A 16,604-nucleotide genomic window follows, 5' to 3' on the forward strand; every position below is an offset into this window, starting at 1 on the left:
TTTCAGAAATTATTCCAGATTAGAATCTTGTCTTTCTTATTTGATATTATGTATCTTATCCTTTGTAACTGCCCATTGTAGTATCTATAAGTATGATAGCTTGAAAACTCCCATTTTGCTACTTTTTATATAAATCTTACTGTTAAATTTATGAATATTTTTACTTCTTATATTATTTTATTAGTAAGCAATGTAAGTAACTGCTCATATTACCTTTAGCTGACTATAGAAAATAACATTAGTTAGTCCAAATTACAGATCATTGAACTGTAAAGCATTAAACATTATGTGTCATGATAATTATTAAAGATTAAATGGCAGTTATTTCGGGTAGAACTTTGAGATGGTAGATGTATTTTTTCCTTTTTAAAAATCTTTATATGCAGGGTGTGCTGGCACATGCCTTTAATCCCCCCAGCTAGTGAGGCCAAGATGGGAAGATTGTGAGTTCAAAGCCAGCCTCAGCAAAAGTGAGGTGCTAAGCAACTCAGTGAGACCCTGTCTCTAAATAAAATACAAAATTGGGCTGGGGATGTGGATTAGTGATTGAGTACCCCTGAGTTCAATTCCCAGTACCCCCCTAAAAAAACCTTCATTATGTAGATTCTTATATCCTATAGTGTGATTATAGTACATAATGATAAAGTAGGGCTAAGAGAAAAGAAATTAACAGATATTGAAAAGAAAAACTATTTAGCAGCTTATTTAAAAGAGTAGTTTATAGTTTATTCAAACACAAAAACTATTTGATAGTATTTTTTATATATGTATATAATATATAGTGATTTTTTCCAGTAAAAATTGGTGGATTGTAGAAAATTCTTAACATAGACAAAAGTAGAGAGAACAGTATAGTGGAATTCCTTGCAGTTTGTCTATCAACTTCAAAAATTACAAATGTATGATTTTTCTTTCATCGCCCACTCTCACCTCCCCAGAACTAATTTTAAACAATTTCTAAACATCACATGGTTCTATTCATGAATACTTCAGTAATCATATTATTTAACATAGGAAATTTGAATACATTTTATGAGTGTAGATGCCATACCATTTATAGCTATTTTATGTTGAGACATTAACAGAAATGTGCATTTAAGGCTCATAATTTTCTTTGGTCCATCCTATCAGGTAATATATTAATCAGAGAGTTTCAGATTCAATTGAATAGTATTCCAAATTGTTCCTGGCATCTTCAAAAGGTCAGGACTGTTCGGATGCTGTTAATAACAATAAAACAATAATAAGTACAATTTACATGAAACATTTAGCCAAAGCCCACAAATAATTTTTGTCTTTTCATTTCAGGATTTGGTCTAATTTTTATAAACATTCACGTTGTATAGTCTTATTTCTTCTATTTTGTCATTTCTCCCATTCATTGCATTAATAATGTTTTATAGATGGTATTAGAAAGTGGGGAGGCTTGGAAGAGTCACTGCTCTTGGTTCTCCTATTGCCAAGGGCAAGTTGGGCATCAAAGAAGGGGGAACTTGGTGTATTGAGAGGCTACTTTCTGAGAATCTGAATGTTTTCAATCCTTAATAATTCCAACATTTGGAAACAAAGTAGGGAGATAAACCTCAAGGACAGAAAATTCTTTCTCTCAGACATTACTCTGGAGCTGTGTAGCCCTGGCAATCATTAGGGTACCATGCCTAAATATTTTCTTCACCCAGGAACTGGAGGCTACATCTACCTGTGGAGGGAGAACCTCTGTGTCCTTTCCTCACTCTGAGGCAGCTTCACTGCATCTTAGCAGGCTAGTCAGTTATGGTGCCCCTTCCCCTTCTATCCATTCCCTTGTTTTTGTACAGTTGGTTTGTTGGGAAAATCTGTCCTCTTGGGTGCTTCCTGTTCCCATATGGTAAGTATGTATGGCAAGGCCCATCTTCTGCTTTTCCTGTTGCTATCTTTTCATCTGTGTGTGTGGTCAGGTGGTTTCCTCAGGGAGCCAGTGAGGGAGTAGAAAGGCCCACTCACACATGTATCCCTAGGCTTCTACTCTGCCACTAATTACTAGACTATGGAAGGCTTGCCCATCTAATAAAGCAAAAAATGCAGAATTTTCATTTAGTTTGTGGGTATATCGGTGACCAAGAACTCCAGGGTCAAGGGGTTGTGGCAGAGGAGCTGACCACCAGATTCTAAGGCTCTAAACTCCAACCCAACTCCTAACCTGAGGAATATTCCTATGGACATATTGAGATTGTGTAAGCTATTTAGGGCTTATATACTAAATTTATGTGGTGTTTTAAAAAATAATATTTATAGGGTAGTGCGTGCCTGTAATCTCAGTGTCTTGGGAGGCAGAGGCAGGAGGATCTAAAGTTCCAGGCCAATCTGATCAACTTAGTAAGATTCTGTCTCAAAATTAAAAAGACTAGGGATGGATCTCAGAGGTAGAATGTCCCTGGGTTCAATTCCCAAGACTGAAAAAACAACAAAACAAAACAAAACAAAACCCCAAAAAACTCCCTAAACACAAACCCCAACATTTTATATTTTCTTATTTTTAATTGAACTTCTTTTTGATATTTTGTGGATAACATTTATAAATTGGGGAGTTATGTCAGTGGGAATATTTTCTCAGGTTTCTTTCCCATGAAGTAGTCTGGGTACTGATACCAAAGACCTATGCCTCCCAGCCCTTTGCTGTTTTTTCTTTTCATTTCTTCTTTATCCTGCATCTCCTCTATTTCATTGCTCTTAGTGTTTTTCTCTTTGAATCTGTAGATCAAGACTGCTTGGATATTTTAACTAAAATCATTGATACTAATCTTACCCCAACCCCTAGGAACTCATCAATTGGGACATTGTTATAAATCAATCCTTAGGCTCCAAGAAAAGGCAACACAATAGAGCTAAAATTGTCAGTATCCTATAGGAGCCTCATGACAACGCAAGAAAATGAGAGAATTGAAGCATTTATTATGTATCTGTACTGTCACTCTTCTCCCATCTCCATGGCTTCACAGATCATGAAGGGTGTGGAATAAGCACTTTGTATAAAATTGCCAAACATAATGTTTCCAGATTTAGGAATATATTGTATCATAGGGACCTAACATTAAAGTATAGAAACCTCTCCTTCCAGGGATCAACACAACTGAGTTAACATTTTTTTGTGAAAGAGAAAAAAATATGTCAATTTATAACAGTACTCTATGTGGTAGCAGTGTATATTATGGAAATAGAAGCCTTTATCTTTTTTTAATGACCATTATTTAATATATTTGCTAAAATTACTGGCAAATCTAGTATTTATGACATAGAAAATCAGAAAAGACAAACCAATTATTTTAAAAAAATAGAATCATCATAAAGTTTTTCTAAACACTCAATCATTTGGTAATTTACCTTTTTCCTTGGTGCATCAGGTCAAATGCCTCATTGATTTTGTCAAAAGGCAGGGTATGAGTCACCAATGCATCCAGATCAAATTTCTTATTCTTGTAGTCATTAACCAGCTTTGGGACAGAATCTACACTTTTCCAACCTATAATTTGGCCAAAATGCAAATAAATAAATACATGTACTTGACATGAAGAAAGTGTTTTCATCAGTGTGTTTGCTGAATGAATGAAATTATTAGGTCAGATCCATGTTGCTTCAAATGACTAAACTCTTCGTCTCCATCTTTAACTTTCTGTTCTTTTACAAAAATTTTCTTCATAAGCAAAATTCAAGACTATTTTCTATTCTAGATAAGGAACTTCCTCAATGAAATCAAAGTTTACCTTTTATTCATCTGTGTTCATTTCAATGTAACGTGAATTAAATTTCAATTTGCCAATTGTAGTTTTCATATAAACTCCACTTCCTTTCAGTTAATAAATAGAATAGTTTTTGTGTACTCTTTACACATATTCTAAGTACTCATTATTTAAATAATTTATTTTATTTTCTTTCAATAATCTTTATTCTAAGAATGTTTGTACTACTATGAAGAAAATTAAGAGCTATAAAGACAGAAAATAAAAAAACCCAAAACTAACCACCAAAGAATGTTCCATTTATCTTGCGGCCCAATAGTAGCTCTATTGGAGAAACTTCCAATCCTTTGTCACCAAACTTTACTCCAACCACAGTACATGATCCCCAAGCTACTACTGTGCTGTCCAGGGCTGCTCTCTAAAAGTGAAACAAAGATTACCTGAGTCAGTAGAAAAGTAGTACATAAACTCCAGTGTTGATATATACAATGTTTAGGAAAAATGTTTTGAATTCTGCATACTAGATACTGGGATTCAAGTTAATGAGGTTATACTATCATTGTAGATTGATTCTTGAAGCTGCAGTGTTGTGTTATAGATAGAAAATTCAATACAATTCTTAGCTTATCCAAAAAGAAACAAAACAATTATTTTACTCTGTACAATACAGTAGTTAGACTGACTCTGTAATACAAATCATTGGGTATCAAGGGAAGCATACATACACAGAGTTAGGAAAGATCTAAAAATGATGTTATAAACTTTAATCAACAAGGTTTTGATAATCCACCATGGGCATTTACTAAAATATCTGCAATTCCAGGGACCTGGGATCAAAATCTTTAAAAGTCATGAAAAGTCAGTTATTTCCTGGAGCCTAAGAAATGAGGAGTACAGAAGATCTAACGATAGGATAAATAGTTGTGGCTCAGTGGTAGATGGCTTGCCTAGCATGTGGGAGGCACTGGGGTTGATCCTCAGCACCACATAAAAATAAATAAATAAAATAAAGGTATTCTATCCATCTGCAACTTAAAAAACAAACAAAAAGGATAGGATAAATAAAAAATGCTATTTAAAATATAGGGCAAAAGTCTTAATAGAAAATAACACTGTTCTGTTCATTAAACATTTCATCTGCTTTCCCACATTTTTTAAGCCCTCTCACAGGTAGATTTCATCCTGCCAACCATATTTTCTCTTGTTCTAATAACCAAGATGGCCTCAAGTTGAGACTGAAGCCAGGAGTTTACATTTCCTTGATTGCTGAGTTATCACATGGAAGATGGTAGCTCAGCTCAGGAGAGTTGCTTGGACATACATTGATCTTTGCATGAGGGAAAGAGAGAACATTATTATGTTAACCTACTGCAAATTTGCAGTTAATATTAAAATGCCCAAAACTGAACATGTAAATAAGCTTCAAAGGAATATATACTTATGAATGACCATTCCATATAGAAATCCTAAGGTAAATAGATACACAATTTTAATCTTTTGAGACTGAACCTATAGAAGAAAAGTGTAAACTTTGTACCACATGGCTTGTAGTCAACTTGATTCTGACCTTTTGGGTCAATTTTAACTTTTATAGATGTTGTAATAGGCTTCTTCACATCACTGATCACTGTATGAAAGAAGCAATCAATATCTCTCTCCCTTCTTCCTCTCATACCAGTGATGGAAGATGCAATGATGTAGAACTTTTGGGAGGTGTTTTGAATTTTTTACTTGAATATGCGTTTATTTATTGTTTTGAGAATTGTAAACACTTCTAAAGATTAATACTTCTACTCTCTGCACTTATTGTATGGCAGAAACATTTTTGTTTACATATACTGTATCAAAAGACGCATGGAGAGAGGAAAAGACCACAGGCACTACTTGTCACCTTATAGTAATTGTTTACTCTTTACAAGTTGACTCTTGTTTTGTTTTTAATGCTTTTCCTATTTCCTTTCCTACATTTTGGAGCAGTGCTCCAAACAAGGAATTATCCTCTATAATGATGACTTGGTTGAAATGGCACTATATGCAAATACAGGGTTTCATTGGGTAGACAGTGATAACTTTTGGTAAGAACTATTTTTGGTTGAATTGGCAAAACTTTCTTGAACTGTAAACTGTTATAACTTTATAACTGTTCTATTGGGTTCTGTAGGCTAAACTAGAGGATTAAAGATCATTAAGATCAAATTCATGTTCACACAGAGGACCAAACTCTCAACACTTGAACCTTGAGCAGCACATTCAAACCACAGCACTTCCCAAATGCCAATACTGTCTATCTTTGTGAGTTCACTTTTCTCTTGTGATAAGCAGCCACACTAGCATTATTTGTTGATTATTTGTAGATGTTGATTTTTCTTTTGAGTTTCCTTTTAAATGTTCAACATATTAGGCTAGAAATAATATTTCCCAATTTCATTCTCATTCCAGTTTTTTATTCCTAAAAGATAATTTGGGGGGTTTCTTAATTTTTAATTAGCTAAAGAAATGCCCTTTACCCCAGCCAGTCAGCCACAGTGGCACATGCCTGTAATCCCAGTGACTTGGAAGGCTGAGGCAAGAGGATCTCTGGTTCAAGGCTAGCCTGGGAAATGAATGAGAACTTGTTCCAAAATAAAAAGTTTTTAAGAAGGGCTGGATATGTAGCCCAGTGGTAGAGAGCCCCTGGATTCAATCACCAGTACTGCCAAAAAAGGAAAAAAGAAAAAGGAAAAGAAAAATGCCCTCTTTGATTATTAAGTCAAATAAAATGAGGTAAACAGCCAACCAGAACATACAGGCAATATATGAAGAATTTCAGTGTCTATAAATTTGAATATATCTGAGGAAAAAATATACATACCATAGTTTGAGATCCTCCTGCACAATCAATGGCAAAATCCACACCTCCATTGGTCAATTCAGTGATGACCTCCTGAACGGGTTTATCCAGGTCTCTAGGATTGAGGCAGTCAGTGGCTCCTAGGGCTTTGGCCTTTGCAAACTTTTCACTATTGATGTCAATAGCTATGATTCTGGAAGCTCCTGCTATTTTACAACCAATTACAGCAGAAAGACCTACACCTCCTAGGCCAAAAACAGCACAAGTAGAACCAGGTGTGACCTGTAGGTAGAGACACTGTTAAAGAAGCTAGTCCTGCAACGTGTGGTGCTTGTAATCGCAGTGACTTGGATAGCTGAGGCAGGAGGATCACAAGTATGAGGCAAGCCCCAGCAACTTAGCAAGACCCTTAGTAACTTAGTGAGACCCCATCTCAAAAAATTAGAATGGCTGGGGATGTAGCTAAGTGGTAAAGCACCCCTGGTTTAATCCCCAGTAAATAATAATAATAATAATTATAATAAGAATAATAATAATAAAAATAAAGCAGCTGTCCTATATATTTTTTTCTTTTGAAGAAAGAGACTTACCCAAGTGGAAATAATTCCCTTGTTTTACTTTTCCTTTAATGTTGTCAGAACAAAATTCAAAACCCCAGACATTCTAAACTGTTTATTTTTTTCTTCTTAAATTGGATTACAGGTCATTTGACATCTATATTTCTAATAAATCTAATTTAGCTTCATTAACACTATAGTTTTCAAGGATCACTAATACTTTTTAAAATGTGAATTGACTCACTTGATCATTCTAAATTGTTAATTCATTTAAATGGAATTGAAGTCCAAATATCTTTGCATGACATTGAAGGATCTTTGCTCTCTGACCTCTGTTTACATTCCATCTCCATCTCCATGATATTCCCATTACAACACCCACAGCAAATCATTGCACTTTCCTCTCCTCATGCCTTATTTCCTGCTGTTCCTTCAGCCTGATGTACTTTTGATCTTAATTTCCTCTAATTAAAACCTATTCCTAGGCTGGGGATATAGCTCAGTTAGTAGAGTGTTTTCCTCACATGCATAAGGCCCTGGGTTCAATCCCCAGCATCACACACACATACCAAAACAACAACAACAACAAAAACTTAACCTGTACTTCTATTTCTGATATAAGCATATTTCTTCATGAAAATTTTCTTAATTCTTCAGCTAGAAATAGTGCCTATCCTTTTGGTTTTCCTTTCACAAAAAACTTATATTGAATATGCCACGAATAATTATGTGTATATGTGTTTCTTTAAAGACTAAGTTTTTTTAAAAGGCAGAAACTTTTGTATCTTCTCCATTATTTTCTAAGAGTGTCTTCTCTGTGTTGAGTCTTGAATAAATGCTTGTTAAATTGAATTAAATGAGCAATACATAAAATGGTAAGAAAAGATGCTATAACTGGTATATTTATTCTACTTACTGGATTGAATACAGAGAGATGCTTAATTAATATTTCCCAAAGAGGATGGCAAGCTGTTAGGATTAAATCATAGCCCCGCCTTCCACAAAAAGAAAAGAAATAGAGAAAGAAAGAAAGAGAAAATATGTCCAAGAGAAATTTTTAAGTTGAAACAAAATAAGTAACAGAGAGGACAAACATCACTTGCTTTAATTTATGCAATGAGGAAATGACAGTCTATTTAATAAATGGTGCTGGGAAAACTTATATCCATATATAGAAAATGAGAGTAGATCCTTATTTTATACCATATACAAATATCAATTCAAAATGAATTAAAGATTAAAACGTTAAGACCTGAAAATGTAACACTACGAGAAAAAAAAATACAGGGAAAAATCTTCATGTCAGTGGTCGAGGCAATGATTTCTTGCGTGTAACTCTAAAAAGCACAGGAAATAAGACAACTGAGATCACATCAAACTTAAACACTTCTGTGCATCCTCAGATACAACCAACAGAGTGAAGAGACAAGCTATGAAATGGGAGAGTATTTCTGCAAGTCATACATCTGATTAGGTGTTAATCCCAAAAATTTATAAGGAACTCAAACAATTTACTAGTAAGAAAACAAGAAACCCAATTAAAAAAAAAGGTAAAGGACAGAGATAATTCTCAAAAGAGAAACATATATTCCAAAAGAAGACATATAGGTATGTTAAAAAATTAGCTTGAAACCTCTATCAGAAAAATGCAAACAACCACAATGTGCTATTTTCTTGCATCTGTTAATATTGTTATTATCAAAAAGACAAAAGAGGCCTGGGGTTGTGGCTCAGCAGTAGAATGCTTGCATTGCATGTGTGAGGCACTGGGTTCCATTCTCAGCACCACATATAAATAAAAAATAAAGGTTCATCAACAACTAAAATAAATAAATTAAATAAATTTAAAAAAGATAAAAGATAACATATGTTGGCATAAATGTGGAGAAAAAAAAACCCTTGCACACTGTTGGTGGAAATGTAAGTTAGTATATCCGTTATAGAAAACAGAATGGAGATTCCTCAAAAAATTAAAGAATAGAACTACCATACGATCTAGTAAAACTACCTCTGAATATATATAAAGGAAATGAAATTAGTATATTGAAGAGGTAGCTGCACTCCTATATCCATTGCTGTGTTATTCACAATAGCCAGGTTATGGAATCCAGCTAAGTGCCCATGAACAAATGAATGAATAAAGAAAATGTGGTCTATATACACAATGGAATACTATTCAATCTTAAGAAGGCAATCCTGTCCTTTGTGACAACATGGATGAACCTGGAGGACACTATGCTATGCAAAAGAAGTCAGTACAGAAAGACAAGTAACACACAATCTTACTAGAGATGGAATCTAAAACAATTGAACTCCTAAAAGTGGAGAGCAGAATGGTGGTTTACCTGAGCCCGGGAGGAGGGGGGATGAGGAACTGGGGAGATGTTGGTCAAAGAACACAATATTTGGTTAGGAGAAATAAATTGTAGGACATGGTATTGATAAATAATAATGTATGTTTGAAAATTGTTAAGAGAGCACATTTTAATTTTCACCACAAGAAAAAAGAAAGTCATGTGATGGATATGTTAATTAGCTTGATTTAATCATATCACTATGTATGAATATATTAGGACATTACATTTTCTCACATATATGATTTTTATTAAATAAAATAATTTAATAAAGTAAACAATTAAGAGAAAGCTGCAGAGTTAATAGCTCTTAAGAAGAACTGATATCTAAAGGGAGACAGCCTGAGGGAGATTGGGGAGTCTACTCTGCTATACTGGTACAACCCAGGTGGAAAGGCCCAGAGACCTCAGTGAGTAAAACCTGAGGCCTCAGCGTGGGGCCCTGGGAATTGTGGATAGTGCAAAGAGTCACTGTAGCCCACTGAGGAATTTATTTAGGGCGAAAAGAAACAATGCAAGAGGAGGGAAAATAGATTTGTTTGTTGTTTAGAAAGACCACATTGGCTGCATTTTGCAGTTTTGAGTCAAGGGGTGAAGACTGACATGAGGGAGGTTAGAATAAGAAGGCCTTGCTTGAAGTCTCTCTGGTCTGTAGTTTAAATAGCCTTGTAAAATTTTTAAATTCTAACATGTGATTCCAGGGACACATCTTGCCACCCTCAGGACTGCTACCAGAGACACTCTTTTGAAGCCATGAAGGGATAGGATGAGAAGCAGAGATAAGTTATTCTTGATTGGCAGAGAAAAATCTACAGCATCAGGGAGAGGGTACAGGTGGCCAGAGGAAGGTGGTTGAGGGTTTCTAAAGTTTCTGTTGCCCTTTGGGTCAAGTGTCCCAGGATGAGCATTTATATTTATGGAACATATTTAAACAGGATGTATTTAAATCAGGGCTAGTCTTTAATCAAATATTCTGATATTATATGTAACACGTAGTAGGTGCCAACTATATGCTAGCTATTAGACCAGATGTTGTACATATGTAATATAATTTAATTATCTATATAAGTATTTGTAGTAGATATTATCCTTCGGAATTAAATAACTTGCTTAAAGTCACAGGTAATAAATGACATAGCCAGCATTTGAAGATAATTAATTCTATGTCCTTCCTATCATATTGTAACGTCTGTTTTACACAATCTGTGTTTAACAATTTACCTTGGCATTGTTGATTGCAGCCCCATAGCCAGATGAAAATCCACATCCAATCAGACAAACTCTCTCTAAGTTTGCATCGTCATCTATTTTGGCAAGATTGACGTCTGACACCACCGTGTACTGAGAGAATGAACTGACTCCCATGAAGTGGTAAATTGATTTTCCTTTGCAGGTAAACCTGCTGGTTTTGTCTTCCATTAGTTCTTGATCAATATTAGGAGTTTCAAAATTCCTGAGAGAGAGAGAGAGAAGAGAGAGAGAGAGAGAGAGAGAGAGAGAGAGAGAGAGAGAGAGAGAGAGAGAGAGAGAAAGTAAATGGGACGGACCATTTCCCAACAAAAAATGTTGGGTGTTTTTATTTGTTAATGGCAATTTTATGGAGTTAAGATGGAAAAATTGAGAAAATAACTTGTCACTTTTCACATTAACATGTAGTCTGTTAGAAGCATTTTAAAGGTAAGAACAAACTTTCATTAAATGCAAAGGCTGTATGTATACTAGCTCATACATTTTTTTATTACAGAAAATTCAAATAGATACGAAAGTAGAATAGCATACTGAACTCCCACGTACCCATCTCCCAACTTCAGTGACTATCAACTCAAGGGCAATCTATTCTCATCTGTTACCCTCCACAATCTGTATCTCTCTCCCTGCCTTGGACTATTTTGAAGCAAATCTCAGACATCACCATTTTCATTTATATAGAAATATTTCAGTATGTATCTCTAAAAGATTCTTTTTTTTCTTTCTTTGTGAGATTTTTTTCTTTTTGTGTGTGTGGGTGGCACTGGGGATTGAATCCAGAGATGTCTTACTGCTGAGCCCCATACTCAACTCTTTTTATTTTTTAAAATTTTGAGTCAAGGTCTTGCTAAGTTGTTGAGGCTGCCCTTGAACTTGTGATTCTCCTGCCTCAGCTACTGGAATTACTGGCATGGGCCATGTCTCCTGGTTTTTCTCAGATTCTTTTAGGTCCACATATTGCATTTGGTTGACATGTATCTTGAATCTCTTTTAATTTGTAGATTCTTTCCTCTCCCCTTTTTTCTTTTTTGCAATTTGTTTGTTGTAACTGAGTCATTTGTTCTATAGAATTTTCCTCTTAGTGGATTTTGCCGATCACATTCATGAAATCTGGTTTAACATTTTTCTCTGTTTTTGTTTTTTTAAAAATATAAATGCTTGTTGGGATTCAGGTTTTATAGTTTTGTGGAAATACTTCAAAGGTGGTATAATGCATTTCATCTGGAGGGACATAATTTCTGATCATCTCTTTTTGTGATATTATAATTTATGATCATTATCTAAATCCATTATTTCATCGAAACTTTGCAAAATAGTATAATTCTTTGAATATCTTTAACAATTTTACAAAGCAGCTGATAGTATCATCCCTATTTTATAGGTAAGATAATCAAGGCACAATAAAACATTATTAGAGTGGTATCATTTTAACTTCTTAAATAACCAGTTTCAATCATCGTTAAGGAAAAATGAATCCTTCTATAGTCTCAGTAAAATACAAACAGAGTAATAAAGATTTAGACTCTCCAGCCATTGCCATTTTCATTTTTATATTATATTCCATTGTGTTACTACCTTATTGATGGACATTCATGCTGCTTTCAGTTGATTGCTATTATAAACAATGTTGCAAGGAACATTCTAGCATATGTCTCTTAGTATGCATTTGGACAGTGTATTGTATATACCTATAAGTGGAATTAGGGGCCAGGATTGCTTCTCTTCAGCTCCATTTGGGTGTTGTCAATGTGTTTCCCCAAATATTCATGCCAATGTATACTCTCATTACCAGTGTATAAAGCTTACCTGAGTTTTCCACAAAGATTTGTGAGAGGACTCAGACAGAACTTGCATTTTTTACATTGAGGTGCAAAGAATGGAATGACTTTGTCACCTAGAAAGAAAGGCCACATGTTGGATAGTGCCTAAAGATGATACTTGTAAATAGTTTACTGCAGATGAATTGGTGGAAAACACCATTTTTTATTCAACAAATTTTATATTCAAAACAAATTTTATATTCAACTGAAAGTACAGGTAGCTAAAATATTTAATACCTTACATGATTGTGCACTCTTTTAAGTTTTGTATATACTGTCTTTTTTTTTTTTTTTTAAAATGTTCTTACGAATCAACTAACAAATCCGAATGGGTATTATCAGGTACAGAGTTCTGTCAGAGATGGTGCTCTTAGTGAAACTCTCTATAGCATGACTATTGTTTATTACATTTCCATATATTCTGCACGGAACAGAACATCCTTGTATATCAGAAAAGCTGAACCACATGGGCTACATGAAATTATCACACACACACACACAACACTGATATTTTTATTTTATTGGGATCAGAAATTAAAATACCTGCTTTGAAGTTGGTCACTCCTGGCCCAACACTTTCCACTATTCCTGCACATTCATGGCCAAGGATCACTGGAAAAAGAGCCTCCTTAAATTTAGGATCAATACTGTGGGCATCAGTATGGCATATGGAAGTGGCGATTACCTATAAAGCAATCACAGACTTGAGTGGTATTTCTGCAGTTATACTATTGGATTAGATATTATACATGATTTTAAGCCCAATGTCATATTGAAGCATTATAACACTACTATAACTCAATAAAATTGTTACATTTTAAGAAAAAAGAATGAATATAAACTATACGAGATTAGATTCTTTTCCTCCTATAAAGCACTTATGTTTTCTACCTTTCATTGTTGTCAGAAAGATCACAAAAAGAGATAGGATTGGGGGCTGGGGATGTGGCTCCATGCGTGAGGCACTGGGTTTGATTCTCAGCACAACATAAAAACAAAATAAAGATATTGTGTTCACCAAAAAAAAAAAAAGAGAGAGAGAGAGATAGGATTGGTAATTACTGTCTCTAGGAGAGGAAAAAGCAAATGTAATAGGTATAAGTAATTATTAGGCAGAGGGAATGGAGGGAATGTGGGTTTCTATGGCTTGTTCAAGTTTTGTTGAAATTGTATTCAAGGTGATCAATCTTTTATAGTTAAAAGACAGACATTTTTATAATTAATTATCAATGTATCTTGTATAATTCTTTAGGATCTGTCCATGAGGCTATCCCATTCATTTTCACATATGTAGTGTTGGCCCTGAGAAAAAAATGGAGACCATGTCCAACTATGCCAACTGTGACATTGTTCTTTGTTCTTCTCTCTGATGACCCATTCCTGCCATTCCTCTGGGCACCTAGGCTCTCATAATGCCCAGGACATTTCTCAAGGGTTTCCTTCTTCCTTGTTTTGGGTCTCTCTCTCTCTGTTTTTTTTAAATGCGTTCCAGTAATTGGTAATTGAGTAATTAAAAGTAAACTAATTCTAAGCCAAAGCAAATTCTTTTGTCTGATTAAGGGTTGACAATCAAGATTAAGATTGTTCAATTAAATTTTAAGTCATCATCAAAAATTACTAAAATGATCAATAATTTATCCTTCTTGGGGATAATGCCCATTTTTATGTGGACCTAAAAAATACAACTCCTCCACAGTGAAAACAAGACTCTCAGTCAGACCATTACAGGACATAACTGAAAGAAATGGAGCACTTTGTGCTGAGAGTCCCTTTCAGGCAGGGAAAGGCCCCACTCACCTGAATTCGAACTTCATGGGCCTTCGGGGGAGCTACTTCAATCTCTTCAATGCAAAGGGGCTTGTCTGTTTCCCAGGCAATGGCTGCTTTGCATTTAATAACCTGAAAGAGAGAAAGGAGGAAGGGAGAGAGAGAGAGAGAGAGAGAGAGAGAGAGAGAGAGAGAGAGAGAGAGAGAGAGAGAGGAGACACAGGATGTTGTGGGGATAAAAACAGTGTGCTGATACCATATTTTTATGAAAAACAGTTGAGGTGTTTGTGGTTGGATATTATATTTAATTATTTTATTTTTATTTTTAAGACAAGGAAACTTAATTGAACATATTAAATTCTACATTATACTCATTACACTTTTTATTAAAAAAACAGGTGTGTTAAGATTAACCCTAATGCTTTTATTTTTTTTCCTTAACAAAGAAGATACATTTATAGTCTTTAAAAGGTTTGGTAGATAGCCAATAAGTATTTGTTGAATGAACCATTTGTAAGCTGCTCTGAATTACCTGAGTCTTCATTGTTAGAACACAGATGTGTTTTATATGTATATTCCTTAAGTGTGGTCACAAGACCAGCAGTTATTCACATTATCTGGGAAAACTCCTTAGAGAAGAAAGTCCTGCCCAAATCTACTAAATTGAAATCTGCATTTGAACAAAATCTCTAGGTGATTCATTAAAAATTGGAAAAGTGAGGCTCACAAAATTACTAAATTTATTAGTAGGCTATAGTTAAATAAAAATTTTGTCTCTTTGCAATAATTTGGGTAAACACATTTGAAAAGAAATTTAAACATTTAGGATTCTATAATCCCAGGATTAAAATTTTTTTTCTAGCATCAAATTCTACTTTTATTTCAAATATAAGCAACCTTTAAAGAAATGAACTTATAATCCTCCATTCTAACTACTATTTTAAAATAGTTTTCTCAGTCTTTGACCATTTTAAGATCTATTTTCAGTAGTTTCATATGACTTAGAATTATGTTTATAATTATCATTAATTTTACTACAAATGAAATATATATTAATTAAAGGAAGTTTCAAAATGCAAAAAAGGAAAAAATTAATCTCTACTTTTATTACTCACTTTATGCTTTTGATGTAAATCCCTTTGAGTATCCCAAATATGTTCATAGTATATGTTGTATTTTGTAATCTTTCTTCTACCAATTAATATTGTTTTATGGCTATAGTATAGTTACTTAAACTTCTATTTTTCTGGCATTTAAATAATATTTAATTGAGTACCCTTCTAGAAAACATTTTGGCAAATCATCAGTTATTTCCTTAGAATAAATTTCTAACATAGGAATCACTCATATTCTTTTATTCAACTTTAAATGCTGTGCTCTGGGAGTAATACCTGAAGGAAGCCTCTTTTAGCAAACATACAAGGACAGAAAAAAGCACACACTGAAATAAGATGTAGCTTATTTACTTACTTTCCCCTTGGTGCCCATTTTTCTTGCACAGTTTGCCTTGGAAATTTCTTTCTGACTTAATAAGACTTTGACCTCTATCCAGTGCGCTCTGTGCCTATGTATTATGAAATCTTTGAATACATATCTTTGCTGCTGTTCCAGTCTCCAATCATTTTCATTCTATTTTATTGCGTCATAGCTCTGCCTCTCACCAAGTCACTTTTGCTGTCTCATTGTAGCTGTAGATTTGTTGTTCTGAGACAGTCCAAGACTTTGTTTGTTACTTTTTTCTTTTATGGCAAAATATAAAATAGAGAAACATGTTTAATACACGTAAGGATGAGTTAAAAATAATTATTAAATAAAGGACTTTTCTACTGCCCTGAAACCTCCTTTTTACCCATTCTTCTTCACAACCCGAATAATCTTTTCCTTGCCTATTTTATGGTTTTACTATATATCTATGCTTCCCTATATAATAGTTTTATCTATTAAAATTATACAAACAGAATCATAATGTATGTATTCTTTCATGTATTTTTTCCTCTGTGACATTCATTCACATTGCCTGTACTTGTAATTTATTCACATTACTGTTGAAACCCCCCTGCACGAATTGACCATAATCTATTCATCCACTTTCTTTTCTGTTTTTTTCCCCCTTTCCATTTTTGTGCTTATGATAACTTAGTGGTTGCATAAAAATTCTTTTCATGTATCATGTTGTACATGTATTTGAGTTTTCTTAGGGAAAATTTAGGATGATATTCAGCCCACATATACTAGTAAGGATGCCATCTTAAAATATTAAAATACTTATGTTCAGGTTGCTAAAAAGGCATCACCTCAGACCACCAAGATCC

General features: G+C 34.1%; 1 protein-coding gene across 1 annotated transcript; it reads right to left on the reverse strand.

Annotated features, from left to right (window-relative positions):
* Positions 1–913: 913 nt before the first annotated feature.
* Positions 914–15,812, reverse strand: LOC144257253 (all-trans-retinol dehydrogenase [NAD(+)] ADH4-like). The gene is made up of 9 exons (XM_077803381.1): positions 15,763–15,812; positions 14,323–14,424; positions 13,069–13,210; positions 12,512–12,599; positions 10,679–10,910; positions 6,568–6,828; positions 3,999–4,134; positions 3,361–3,499; positions 914–1,220 (listed from the first exon to the last, which is right to left on the reverse strand). Exons 1-9 carry the CDS (start codon positions 15,778–15,780, stop codon positions 1,196–1,198), a joined length of 1,143 nt encoding a protein of 380 aa, XP_077659507.1. The 5' UTR covers positions 15,781–15,812; the 3' UTR covers positions 914–1,195.
* Positions 15,813–16,604: the final 792 nt, after the last annotated feature.

The sequence above is a fragment of the Urocitellus parryii genome, chromosome 10 (assembly GCF_045843805.1).
Source record: "Urocitellus parryii isolate mUroPar1 chromosome 10, mUroPar1.hap1, whole genome shotgun sequence".
In the NCBI taxonomy this organism is placed as follows: Eukaryota; Metazoa; Chordata; class Mammalia; order Rodentia; family Sciuridae; genus Urocitellus; species Urocitellus parryii.

What these genes read in the sequence shown, in the direction of transcription:
- LOC144257253 (XM_077803381.1), bottom strand. An exon ending in AGTGACCAACTTCAAAGCAG is followed by an intron (nt 12,600 to 13,068) that starts GTATTTTAATTT and finishes CTTTCTTTCTAG; the next exon opens with GTGACAAAGTCATTCCATTC. An exon ending in AAATGGAACATTCTTTGGTG is followed by an intron (nt 3,500 to 3,998) that starts GTTAGTTTTGGG and finishes GCCAAATTATAG; the next exon opens with GTTGGAAAAGTGTAGATTCT.